At 62.9% G+C, this 13,615-nt stretch overlaps 1 protein-coding gene across 9 annotated transcripts in view; it reads right to left on the bottom strand.

Moving 5' to 3' along the window:
• Positions 1-13,615, bottom strand: part of PHLDB1 (pleckstrin homology like domain family B member 1) — a 51,186-nt gene that overhangs the window by 27,829 nt on the left and 9,742 nt on the right. For 8 of the 9 annotated variants that reach the window (XM_036324105.1, XM_036324098.1, XM_036324099.1 and 5 more), the window contains 2 exons: positions 6,636-6,761; positions 4,350-5,695 (listed from right to left, as the gene is read on the bottom strand). In XM_036324105.1, the coding sequence (XP_036179998.1) occupies positions 4,350-5,695; positions 6,636-6,761 (1,472 nt within the window). Of the gene's footprint in view, positions 1-4,349; positions 5,696-6,635; positions 6,762-8,979; positions 9,091-13,615 lie in introns of those variants that run through there. The other variant, XM_036324106.1, reaches the window with a different exon arrangement.

Here is a 13,615-nt window from a genome sequence, read left to right on the forward strand (position 1 = left end):
AGCGCCCCCCATTCCCCGCCAAGCTCTGAGGAGGCAGAGGGAACGAGGGGACCCCAGAAGCGAGCAGGAGCAGGCTGGCTGCTGCATCCCAGCTACATGGCCAGCCCCCCCCATCTTCCCTCCCTTTCCTTTCTCACTGCCCAGTGGGGTGCACCCAGACACAAAGGGAACACACACTGGGGAGCAGACAAGGCCACAGCAAGACACAGATAAACACCAAGGTGCTCACGCTGGCACGGATACATGCAGATCCACGACCCGAGGGGCACAGAGACCCCCACACCCCAGCCCTCAAAGGGGAGGACAGACCCTAGGGGCACAGAGACCCCCACACCCCAGCCCTCAAAGGGGAGGACAGACCCGAGGGGCACAGAGACCCCCACACCCCAGCCCTCAAAGGGGAGGACAGACCCGAGGGGCACAGAGACCCCCACACCCCAGCCCTCAAAGGGGAGGACAGACCCGAGGGGCACAGAGACCCCCACACCCCAGCCCTCAAAGGGGAGGACAGACCTGAGGGGCACAGACACCCCCACACCCCAGCCCTGACGGAGGACACGGCAGTGCCCTGGGCCTGCCCCGACACGCACACGCACACTGGCCCACACGCACGCAGACACGCAGGCCAGCATGCGGGCGGCAGACACCACGGGAGGCAGACCCCAGGCCCAGGGGCCTGACACTCACCCGGAGCTGTGCTCAGACCCCTGCCAGACAGACCCGGGACCTGGGACCTGGGCCTCCCTGCGCCCACACAGAGCCTGCCCCCCTCACTGTCCCCCAAGATACCTCTCAGGGCCTAGGATCTGAAGGAAGGTCTAATCACGCTTCAGGTCTGGAACCCCCTTTCCCGCTCAGAACCTCCAGCCTCCCCCATGTTCTGCCGCCGCCCCCCCCCCCCACCTCCACCCCCCACCCCCGCCTAAGGTGCCTCTCCCGTGTCCAGTTTGGCCACGACCACCAGACACTCACCCAGCTGCCCGGCCGCCGCTCGCCTAGCTCCATGGCAAAGGAAAACACCGACAACCAGGCAGAGCCTCACACCCAGGAGGCTGGGCGCCTCGCCCCTGCCCCAGCACCCCGACAAGCAGCCCGGGGAGGTGGGAGGGGCGGGCGGGCGGGCGGCCTCCCAGATTTAAAGCGGCAGGTCAGGGCTGGCGGGGAGGTGTGCTCCTGGGGGAGGCTGGGCCACCCCTCGTGCGGCCAGGCTCACGGCCCCCAGGGCGGCCCCAGGGGGACACTCCCTGGGCCAGGGCTCAAGCAGCCCATCTGCCGGGAAGGGGCCTCCAGCTGCCTGAGGGAGGAGCTCTGGGTCTCAGGTCTGTCTGGCTCGGCGCGTACCTGCTAAACACAGCTTTGTGTGCACGGGTCAGGCGTTCCGCCGCCGCCTGGGGATCCCGCCTCACCGCTCCCCACCCAGCACCCTCACTTCATCCAAAGCTGTCCCAACCTCTTCTGAAAGGCGCTGCGGACAAGCCTCCTCAATTTCTTTTTGTTAATCCTCACCCGAAGCTATGTTTCCACTGACTTTTAGGGAGCGTGGAAGGGAGAGGGAGAGACTGAGAGAAACATCGATGTGAGAGAAACACATTGATGGGTTGCCTCCTGCACAGGCCCCCATCAGGGCCCGGGCCAGGGAGGAGCCTGCAAGCAAGGTACCTGCCCTTGACCAGAGTCGAACCCAGGCCAACGCTCTATCCACTGAGCCACACTGGCCAGGGCAAACCTCCTCAATTCTGATTTTCCTCCGCAAACCAAATGCAGGGCCCTTGCCCCCCTTCCCGCAGGAACCCTATTCTAGTGCTCACAAGAAAGGGCAAGATCCACTGTCCCGTGCATGTGTGTGAGTGCACACGCCAGCCAGCGCCCCTCGAGCCCGGTGCCATCTGGGGGGGCCCTCTCCTGTGCATGTGGTGAGTGCACACGCCAGCCAGCGCCCCTCGAGCCCGGTGCCATCTGGGGGGGCCCTCTCCTGTGCATGTGTGTGAGTGCACACGCCAGCCAGCGTCCCTCGAGCCCGGTGCCATCTGGGGGATCCCTCTCCTGTGCATGTGTGTGAGTGAGTGCACACGCCAGCAAGCGCCTCTCGAGCCTGGTGACATCTGGGGGGGCCCTCTCCTGTGCATGTGTGTGAGTGCACACGCAGCCAGAGCCCCTCGAGCCCGGTGCCTTCTGGGGGATCCCTCTCCTGTGCATGTATGTGAGTGCACACGCAGCCAGAGCTCCTCGAGCCCGGTGCCATCTGGGGGATCCCTCTCCTGTGCATGTGAGTGAGTGCACACGCAGCCAGAGCCCCTCGAGCCCGGTGCCATCTGGGGGCCCTCTCCTGTGCATGTATGTGAGTGCACACGCCAGCCAGCGCCCCTTGAGCCCGGTGCCATCTGGGGGGGCCCTCTCCTGTGCATGTATGTGAGTGCACACGCCAGCCAGCGCCCCTCGAGCCCGGTGCCATCTGGGGGATCCCTCTCCTGTGCATGTGGTGAGTGCACACGCCAGCCAGCGCCCCTCGAGCCCGGTGCCATCTGGGGGGGCCCTCTCCTGTGCATGTGTGTGAGTGCACACGCAGCCAGAGCCCCTCGAGCCCGGTGCCTTCTGGGGGATCCCTCTCCTGTGCATGTGTGTGAGTGCACACGCCAGCCAGCGCCCCTCGAGCCCGGTGCCTTCTGGGGGATCCCTCTCCTGTGCATGTGTGTGAGTGCACACGCAGCCAGAGCTCCTCGAGCCCGGTGCCATCTGGGGGATCCCTCTCCTGTGCATGTGTGTGAGTGAGTGCACACGCAGCCAGAGCTCCTCGAGCCCGGTGCCATCTGGGGGATCCCTCTCCTGTGCATGTGTGTGAGTGAGTGCACACGCCAGCCAGCGCCCCTCGAGCCCGGTGCCATCTGGGGGATCCCTCTCCTGTGCATGTGTGTGAGTGAGTGCACACGCCAGCCAGCGCCCCTCGAGCCCGGTGCCATCTGGGGGGGCCCTCTCCTGTGCTTGTGTGTGAGTGAGTGCACACGCAGCCAGAGCCCCTCGAGCCCGGTGCCATCTGGGGGCCCTCTCCTGTGCATGTGTGTGAGTGAGTGCACACGCCAGCCAGCACCCCTCGAGCCCGGTGCCATCTGGGGGGGTCCCTCTCCTGTGCATGTGTGTGAGTGCACACGCCAGCCAGAGCCCCTCGAGCCCGGTGCCATCTGGGGGGTCCCTCTCCTGTGCATGTGTGTGAGTGCACACGCCAGCCAGAGCCCCTCGAGCCCGGTGCCATCTGGGGGATCCCAGCACCCAGTGGCTTAGATGCTCTCTCTAGGACAGCTGCCCACACCACATCCGAACCCCAACACACACAGCACAATCACACAGGCTGTACCCCGTTCTCCTCCTCCTCCCTGCCCCCCACGTCCCAGGGGACCCTGCGTGGCCAGGGTGAGCAGCTCCACACATTTAGATGTCAAAGGGCAGCAAGAAAGAAGGACCAGATGCCTTTCTAAGGAACAAGACGTGGGCCTGGCCGGTGTGGCTCAGTGGTTGAGCGTCGACCTATGAACCAGGAGGTCAGGGTTCGATTCCCGGTCAGGGTACATGCCCAGCTTGCAGGCTCGATCCCCAGTGTGGGGACGTGCAGGAGGCAGCCGGTCCAGAACTCTCTCATCATTAATGTTTCTATCCCTCTCTGCCTCTCTGAAATCAATAAAAATATATTTAAAAAAGAAGAACAAGACTTGGAAAGACAGGAGCCTCAGGCTCCAATCCCAGCTCTATGAAGTGTGCGACCCAGAAAAAGCCATCTGCCCCTGGCCTTGCCTTCTCAGTTAGGCCTGCTTCTCAAACCGGGAGGGCCGAGGCCTCAACCATAAATGTGGTGTGTTTTCCTAGAGCAGTGGTTCTCAACCTTCTGGCCCTTTAAATACAGTTCCTCATGTTGTGACCCAACCATAACATTATTTTCGTTGCTACTTCATAACTGTCATGTTGCTACTGTTATGAATCGTCATGTAAATATCTGATATGCAGGATGGTCTTAGGCGACCCCTGTGAAAGGGTCACTCGACCGCCAAAGGGGTCGCGACCCACAGGTTGAGAACCGCTGTCCTAGAGTTTCCATTGTTCAGCTAAACGAGGAGGACGTTTATGCATTAACACAAAAGCTGTGTGATGGAGTAAGTGCAAAATTAGCCTGAGTTTAAAATACAGCCTTACAGGCGTCAGAGAAAGTTCTTCAGGCACCAGCGCCTGGAGGCCAGTCCCCACGGTGCATCCTGGAGGAAGCATGAGCAGCGGGCCTGCAGCCGCCCCGCCCGCTGGCCTGCCCACGTCTGGGGGACCCCGCAGTGGAGGTCAGCAGCCTCCCTGGCACCCGCCCTGCTCACCAGCCTCTCCATCTCCTGCTCCCGGAGCCGCTCCTGGCGCTGCCGCCGGTGGTACTCCAGCAGGTCGTCCTCATTGTCGCTGATCTCGGTGATGCTGTTTTTCCGCTCCCGGGTGACCAGCACCTGCAAGTCCCCGCTGGAGAGCTTCCTCCGGGCACGGGGGCTCTGTCGGGTCACAGCCCCCGGCAAGGAGCCCAAGCTGTAGGCGGGGCTCAGCCGGCCACTGAAGCTGCCCTTGCGGGGTGCCAGGGACTCCCCGAGGGTGGGCGAGGGGCTCCGTGTCCTACGGCCCCGCGCCCCCAGTGTCAGTGAGAAGTCCTCTGGCGAAGTGCCGTGGGCTGCCCAGCGCCGGGGCCGGGGGCTCTCTGCCACGTCCCTGGTCAGCTTGGGGTCTGGGGTGGACCGGGAGGGCAGGGGGGACAGAGCCCGTCGGGACAGAGCCGGGCTCAGGGGAGGGAGCTCCCGCAGGCTGTCCAGGCCCCGGCGGCCCAGGCGGGGGCTCTCAGAGGGCTGCAGGGTGCGGGGGGTTGGCCCGTCCGAGAACGTTCGGCCCAGCGACTGGCGTGAGGGGCTGCTTGCCAACCCGCGCTCGGGGCCCGGCAGCTCTCGGAGAGGGCTGGGGGGGCGATCCTGGAGCACACCCATCTTGTTTCGGGGTGCAGGGACTGGAGGCTGGAACTTGGGACTGCCAGGAACGCTGGTGGGTTGGCTGTGGGCACCAGAAGTTGGGTATTCACTCAGGCTGATGGCCACCACGGGCAGCTGCCCACCCAGCCAGGGGCTCTCGGTGGCTCTGTGGGCCTCCGCCAGGACAGGAGCAGTGGGGCTGGCTGGCAGCAGACCCCGGAGGCCGGGGCTGGGGGGCCGCTCATGCCCCGCCTTCCTGCCCAGCCGGGGGCTCTCAGAGGGGCGGGTCCCACTGGGCCGGGACTGTGGGGGCTGCAAGGCCAGATGGTAACTGGAAGAGCGCACAGGCACAAGCGGGGGCACAGGAGGGGCTGGCTCCTGCCCACTGGGCGAGTGGCTGGCACAGCTCCCGCTGCTGGCTGGTGAGGAGAGTGGAGAGAAAGCCGGGGAGGTGTTCTCGTAGCTGGAGCCCACGGACATGGCGCCGGGGCTGGTCGGGGGCGACAGCAGGTAGCGACCCCCGTTAGCCATCGGTGACAGTGTGGACGTGGCAGCAGGCTTCTTGCCGCCGGTGCCGGGGTCCTCGAGCACCAGGGAGTCCATGATCTCCTGCAGGTCCTTCTCAATCGAGCTCACCAGGGAGCTGTGGCTGGCGTAGGCCGCGGGGCCCTCGGCTGCAGGCTGCGGGGGGTGGTTCCCGTTCACTAGGCTTTCTGACTCTGTGAGAGGGAAACGCAAGGATGCCTCAGGCCTGGCCTCGGGCTCTGGGGAGGTCCCTAAGTGCCAGAGCAAGGCATCCCCCGCCTCCTCTGAGCTGAGCTGAGCTGAGCTGCGAAGACTCGGGAGGAGAAGCTGGGAGGTCTGGGTTCTGGGCGGCTGTGCCGCTGCCCTGCTGTTCAGCCTTCCCCGTCCCTGCCCGGTTCCCCGCTGTAAGGAGGAGGACGGGTAGGACGCTTCTGGCTAACACGTTCTCACTTAGGACAGAGTCAGCAATGACACCAGGCACTCTAGGCTGGTCGCTGCCTACTCACCCCAAGTCTAGGTTCCTCCCTGCCTTGGTTTCCCCAACCTCCTAAATCTCTTAGCAGGAAGGGTGGGGGGACCCTCTGCAGCAGGGTGGGGCACGCTATGGAGCTGGATCCCAGTCCAGTAAGGACCTAAGGGGCTGCAGACACGGCAGCCAGGACCCAGGAAAAAACACCCACCATGCCTCCCGGGCTGAACGGGGGATGTATGCTGCACCCCTTGGTCCAATCAGAGGCAAGGGAGGGGCTGACACTGCGGGCTGGTTCCTAGAAGCCAGGCTGACCAGCTCAGCCCTCTGATGAGCCCAGGCAGCCATGCCAGCGAGAGCCCACCTGCGCCCTGCCCCAGCCCTGCTCAGCCCACCAGTGACTGAAACCACTGCCCCCAACAGCAGCGGGACTGGGCGGCGAGGCTAGGTGAGGCCGGAGGGAGCTAACCAGGGAGCGACTGGCAGCCCAGGCATCTGATTCCCTGGTTCGAGCCAAGCAGCACTTCTTGGATCTCTCCCAGTGGCCATGGCAGGTGGCAGCAAGCCCGACCATGGGTGTTGTCCTGCCCTGACTCTGCCAGGGGCTGGGGGGCCAGGAGGAGGGCCATCCAAGGGGGGACCACCCACCCAACCTCCTGCCCTACCTGGGTCGGGGCTGTAGGGGGGGCCCGGGGCCCGGCCCCCTGCCGGGATCATGCTTTTCATCCACTTGGCTTCAGCGGGGTGGTTGAACCGGAGGAAGGTGGACTGGCCCAGGCACAACATGCAGCCTTCGGAGAAAGGAAATGCTTGGACGGCTGGCAGCGGGGAGGCACCCTCACCCACTAGCAGGCGCACCCAGGCTCCAGGGAGCCACCCGCCTGCACTCAGTGCCCCTATCCACGTCGGAGGCAGCTGTGCCTGAGAAAGGCACCGGCTGGGCCCAGAGCACACGGCAGAGTGGAAGGAGCACTGGTTTGTGAGTCCCCAGGCCCAAGGACTAGTCCTAACTCTTCCTCTGACAGGCGAAGTCACTTCCCGCCCCGAGGCTGGTCTTCTCTTTAGAGACATGAGGACACGCCGACCTTGCAGAAGAGGCACTGTGTGCACGTGGAAGTGCCCTGTCCACAGAGAGACCTCCTCAGGGAACATGGGCACCTGTGTCCCGACGTGGCCAACAGTGACCAGGCCCCTTGGGTGGAAGGGTAAGCTCGAGAGGCAGCCACTTCCAGGATCACAGAAAACTCTGAGGTAGGAGACGGGAGGAACTGCGATGCCCCCTCAGGGGCCAGAATTTGCCTGAGATTCAACCAGGGGGCGTGGCCTCACCCTTTCCCTCTGATCTGACACCCTCCTTTCCTGCGTCTCCCCTGGAACGTAGCCCAGCCCAGCCCAGGGGCCCAGCCTCCCCACGCACATCCCCAGGCGGTAAGCACAAGCCCAGTCCTGCTCAGGAAGGGAGTGCGTGGAGGGGAGGGCACGCAGGAGCCAGAAAACGTAGCCAGGGGCCCGGGGGTGTGCCCAGCAGCAGGTGTGCCTGCCGGTGCCTGAGCCTGGTGGCAGAGCCCTGCCTCCTGGCCATGCAGGTGCCAGAGGGACCTGGTGCTCCTATCACCCACCCTTCCAATTTGTTCACACCCTGGCCCTGGCCCCAGCCGCCTATCTGTCCAATCTGGTGCCACTTGGCACCCCAAGCTTCATGCCAGTCTGAGCCGAGAATGGCAGGGAAACCGACATTCCTAGACGTTGAGACAGTGCAGGCCACGAGGTCATGGGGCATCTCAGGCCACGGGAGCACCTTAGCAGACCCCCCACTGAGAAGCATGTTGCTGGAACCCAGGGCACTGCCTGAGGGATAGGGAGACCTCGCAGACTGAGAAGCCCAGAGCAGATAACCATAGTGGACAAAGCCACCCCCTTCTCTGGCACACCCACAGGCCCTCCCAGGCAGGTGGGCACCAGCCATTCTCCAGGCTAATGGGTGCTTGGAGGGGGAGCCTTCTTGCCAAAGCCACCAATCAGAGGAGCTGACCCCAGAGTAATCATAACGGGAATAAGTAACAGCCAACTACCCACCCGCCTGCCTACTCACCCCGCAGCTGTTTCAAAAACAGTCCTGCCAAGCCCCCCCGCCCCCCCCCCCGCCAGCCAGTGCTCAAGGTCTACAGGCCCACTCACTCCTAGACTGACTGCCCACCAGTGCCCGGCCCACCCACGGAGGCTGTGGGCACCTAGGGACCCTCAGCCCCGCCCCCCTCTGCCCCGCACCCTCCTCCATGCAGGGGGTGTGGCTGTGCGGCCTCTGGACTATAAATAGGCGATGCCAGGCAGCAGAGCTGGGTCTGTATTAATAGATGAGCAGGAGGGCAGCAGGACTGAGGGCAGCCCAGCTCCTGCCCAAATTAACTTTCTATTTGCACTCAGGGGCCCCCGTAGTTGCCTCAACTTCAGTCCTATGCCCGGGCTAGGCCAGCCTGTGTCTGGGGAGAACCCTCCTCTCTGCCTTCCTGGCCGCACCTGCAAGGCCAGCCCACCCAGGAAGCCCAAAAACCCACGCATCCAGGCAAAGCTGTGGCGGGGGGGGGCAAAGGAGAGGGTGGGTCCCACCTCTGAGCGATGCAGAAGGGAAACATCACACACACTCTCACACCGGCTCACACTCACTCCCGGCGCCAGCCACTGCCCTGCTGGCCACAGGAACAGGAGGGCCGGCCAAAGGGAGGCTGGGGCGCAGGGAAGGTGGAAGGAAGGGCCCTCGTCCTTCCCATCAGAGACCCCTCTTGGCCACAGCGCTGGCCCCTCATCCTAACCCTCAGCTCCAGAAGCGGTCCCTGCCCTCGCGCTGGGGAAGGTGAAGTCGCCCCCAGACTCCCACTCAGAAGCATCGGGGCTCACACTTCATCGGGGCCCCCAGGACCCCTCCCCAGCGGGTCCCCCGCCCCTGCCCTCCCCGCCCGAGGTCTCCCCGCCCCAGGCCTGGGGGCTGCGGCCGGCCAGGCGAGGACTCACCGCTAAGCCGGGACCTTCGGACCGCTGGCCCCCCGGGCTCGAGCCCTCCCAGCCCGGCCCGGCCTTGGGGCGGGGGGGGGGGGGGGGGCGCCGACCTCCCGGCCCCGACCCACCAGCTGCGAGGCGGGCACCGCCACCAGGGCCCGGAGGGGCGGGCCGGCCACCGCGCGGGGAAGGGAGCGGGGGAGGGACAAAGGAGGGGCGGGGAGAGGAAGTGATGGCGGAGCCTGAGGGGGGTGCGGGGCGGGGCGGGCGCTGGGGCGGGCGCAGGGGGAGCGGGGCGCAGGGGTGGGGGTATGCCGGGCGGGGCGGACCGGGTCCACGCACCGAGAGGAACTGGACGGAGCGCCCAGGGTGCAGCCTCGGACCCAGCGGCCACTGCGCCCAGGTCCCCAGCCCCGCGCCCCCTTCCTCTGCCGCCCCTGCTCCCACCCTCGCAGCAGCTCACCCACAGCCCGGCCAGACCCAGGCGCTGCCCCTTCCCAAGCCCGCCCGCCCCTGGCTCCTCCCAACCGCAGCCACCGCCCGCCGGCGGCGCCTCGGGGAGCCCCTGGAGGCCGAGGTTCGGGCCGAGTCCCAGAGACCCGGCCTCTGGACAGCAGGAGCTCGAGGTGCACACTGTCTCTCAGACGCGCCAGGTCAGGCTCACAGCCCCGCACCCTTGCTCTCAGACGCACACCCACACCCGCCCAGGCCCAGGCGCCACGCAGACACTCCGCTGCACCGCCTCTTAGCTGCGCGCTCAGCCCCTGGAGACACTGAAATCAAAGGTCACCTCCTCCGAGGATCACCAAGCAGTGTTTCCACCTGCTGAGCCCTGCCCACTGCCACACCACTCACACCCACACGCTCACAGCACACACTACACTCACAGGCACTCACATGCACACCCACACGCTCACAGCACACACTACGCTCACAGGCACTCACATGCACACACTACGCTCACACCCACGCACTACGCTCACAGGCACTCACATGCACGCACTACGCTCACACCCACACACTACGCTCACAGGCACTCACACCCACACACTACACTCACAGGCACTCACATGCACACCCACACGCTCACAGCACACACTACGCTCACAGGCACTCACATGCACACACTACGCTCACAGGCACACACTACACTCACAGGCACTCACATGCACACCCACACGCTCACAGCACACACTACACTCATAGGCACTCACATGCACACACTACGCTCACACCCACGCACTACACTCACAGGCACTCACATGCACACCCTACGCTCACACCCACACACTACGCTCACAGGCACTCACATGCACACCCACACGCTCACAGCACACACTACACTCATAGGCACTCACATGCACACACTACGCTCACACCCACACACTATGCTCACAGGCACTCACATGCACACCCACACGCTCACAGCACACACTACACTCATATGCACTCACACCCACACACTACGCTCATAGGCACTCACATGCACACAGTACGCTCACACCCACGCACTACGCTCATACGCACTCACATGCACACAGTACGCTCACACCCACGCACTACGCTCATACGCACTCACATGCACACAGTACGCTCACACCCACACACTACGCTCACAGGCACTCACATGCACACAGTACGCTCACACCCACACACTACGCTCACAGGCACTCACATGCACACACTACGCTCACACCCACACACTACGCTCATAGGCACTCACATGCACACAGTACGCTCACACCCACACACTACACTCATAGGCACTCACATGCACACAGTACGCTCACACCCACACACTACGCTCATAGGCACTCACATGCACACACTACGCTCACACCCACACACTACGCTCACAGGCACTCACATGCACACAGTACGCTCACACCCACACACTACGCTCATACGCACTCACATGCACACAGTACGCTCACACCCACACACTACGCTCACAGGCACTCACATGCACACAGTACGCTCACACCCACACACTACACTCACAGGCACTCACATGCACACAGTACGCTCACACCCACACACTACACTCACAGGCACTCACATGCACACAGTACGCTCACACCCACACACTACACTCACAGGCACTCACATGCACACACTACGCTCACACCCACACACTACGCTCACAGGCACTCACATGCACACAGTACGCTCACACCCACACACTACGCTCACAGGCACTCACATGCACACAGTACGCTCACACCCACACACTACGCTCACAGGCACTCACATGCACACAGTACGCTCACACCCACACACTACGCTCACAGGCACTCACATGCACACAGTACGCTCACACCCACACACTACGCTCACAGGCACTCACATGCACACAGTACGCTCACACCCACGCACTACGCTCACAGGCACTCACATGCACACAGTACGCTCACACACACACACTACGCTCACAGGCACTCACATGCACACAGTACGCTCACACCCACACACTACGCTCATAGGCACTCACATGCACACACTACGCTCACACCCACACACTACGCTCACAGGCACTCACATGCACACACTACGCTCACACCCACACACTACACTCATAGGCACTCACATGCACACAGTACGCTCACACCCACACACTACGCTCACAGGCACTCACATGCACACAGTACGCTCACACCCACACACTACGCTCATAGGCACTCACATGCACACAGTACGCTCACACCCACACACTACGCTCACAGGCACTCACATGCACACAGTACGCTCACACCCACACACTACGCTCACACGCACTCACATGCACACAGTACGCTCACACCCACACACTACGCTCACAGGCACTCACATGCACACAGTACGCTCACACCCACACACTACGCTCACAGGCACTCACATGCACACACTACGCTCACACCCACACACTACGCTCATAGGCACTCACATGCACACACTACGCTCACACCCACACACTACGCTCACAGGCACTCACATGCACACACTACGCTCACACCCACACACTACGCTCATAGGCACTCACATGCACACAGTACGCTCACACCCACACACTACGCTCATAGGCACTCACATGCACACAGTACGCTCACACCCACGCACTACACTCATAGGCACTCACATGCACACACTACGCTCACACCCACACACTACACTCATAGGCACTCACATGCACACACTACGCTCACACCCACACACTACGCTCATAGGCACTCACATGCACACAGTACGCTCACACCCACACACTACACTCATAGGCACTCACATGCACACAGTACGCTCACACCCACACACTACGCTCACAGGCACTCACATGCACACACTACGCTCACACCCACACACTACGCTCACAGGCACTCACATGCACACCCACACGCTCACAGCACACACTACACTCATATGCACTCACACCCACACACTACGCTCACAGGCACTCACATGCACACACTACGCTCACACCCACGCACTACGCTCATACGCACTCACATGCACACACTACGCTCACACCCACGCACTACACTCATAGGCACTCACATGCACACACTACGCTCACACCCACACACTACACCCACGCACTCACACACATGCATGCGCTCACATGTGCACATGTGTCTGATTCCCCTTCTGAAGGAAGAAGGAAGGACCATGTAGGGCAAATGCACAGAAAGGGAAGCCTTTAAACATCTCCTCAGGAAGAGTGACTCATCCGTCTGGAAACTGTGATGGCCAGAGGGGCAGACCCAGGCGACTGGGAGGGTGCCCGCTGCGGGAGAAAGAGGGAGGAGGCAGGCACAAGAAGTGGGGAGCTCCCAGCCTTTGCTTTTTCTCTTCTTCCTTTGAGCTTCATGAGTCAAGATCTTTATCAGTTGGAGACTTCAATCCCATTTCACAGAAGGAATAACTGACCATTGGGTGGGAGAGGAAAAGGCTCAGTGTCCTGGATCCCAGAGGGAGGCAGCGAGATAACCCAGGAGTGTGGCTCCCCAGCCATGTCCCAGGGCGCCGCCCAGGCTGGCCTCACACAGGCCCCTGCCCAGCAGTGAGGGCCGTAGGGAGGGAAGGAGACGGGAGACACGGCTGGGCTGCAGCAAAGCTGGGAGTGGCTGGGGCCTGCTGTCCAGACAGCCTGGCCCTGAGTGTGTGGCTTCCGAGGGGCTCCCCTCCTCGGTCTCCTCACAGAGCTTTCATGTGGCCTGGCCCTGGGTCCCAGGGTAGGGCAGCCTAGCCCCAGATGGAGATCCCTCCTCATTTCCTGGTCCTATTCCCAGCTCCACCTCCTGCTCTGTAGAGAAGAGGGCAGTGTAGGATGTGCCCAACTTCCCGGGGAATGGGAGTGGAATCAGGATCTTCCTGGCTCCCTCACTCCAGGCTCCCATGTCCAAAGCTCTGGCTAAAGGCTGGCATCTGCTTCCTGCTCACCACCCCCACCCGTGGCCCAGGCATACTCCTGCTGGGAGAGCCTGTCCCTGCCATGTCTGCCAGGCATGGTGTGTGCCACCCTAAATAGCTGGGCACAGTGCCCGGAATGATGCACCTCAGGCCTGGCCCAGCCAGAGCGGGCTCCTTGTTATTTCTAGGGTAGCCTTCTCTTTTTCAAAGATGAGGGTACCCTCACCAAGGCTAGATCGGGGAACAAACAGGGAAAGTGATCCTCTTG

This window comes from Myotis myotis, unplaced genomic scaffold, assembly GCF_014108235.1.
Source record: "Myotis myotis isolate mMyoMyo1 unplaced genomic scaffold, mMyoMyo1.p scaffold_m19_p_10, whole genome shotgun sequence".
Lineage (NCBI taxonomy): Eukaryota > Metazoa > Chordata > Mammalia > Chiroptera > Vespertilionidae > Myotis > Myotis myotis.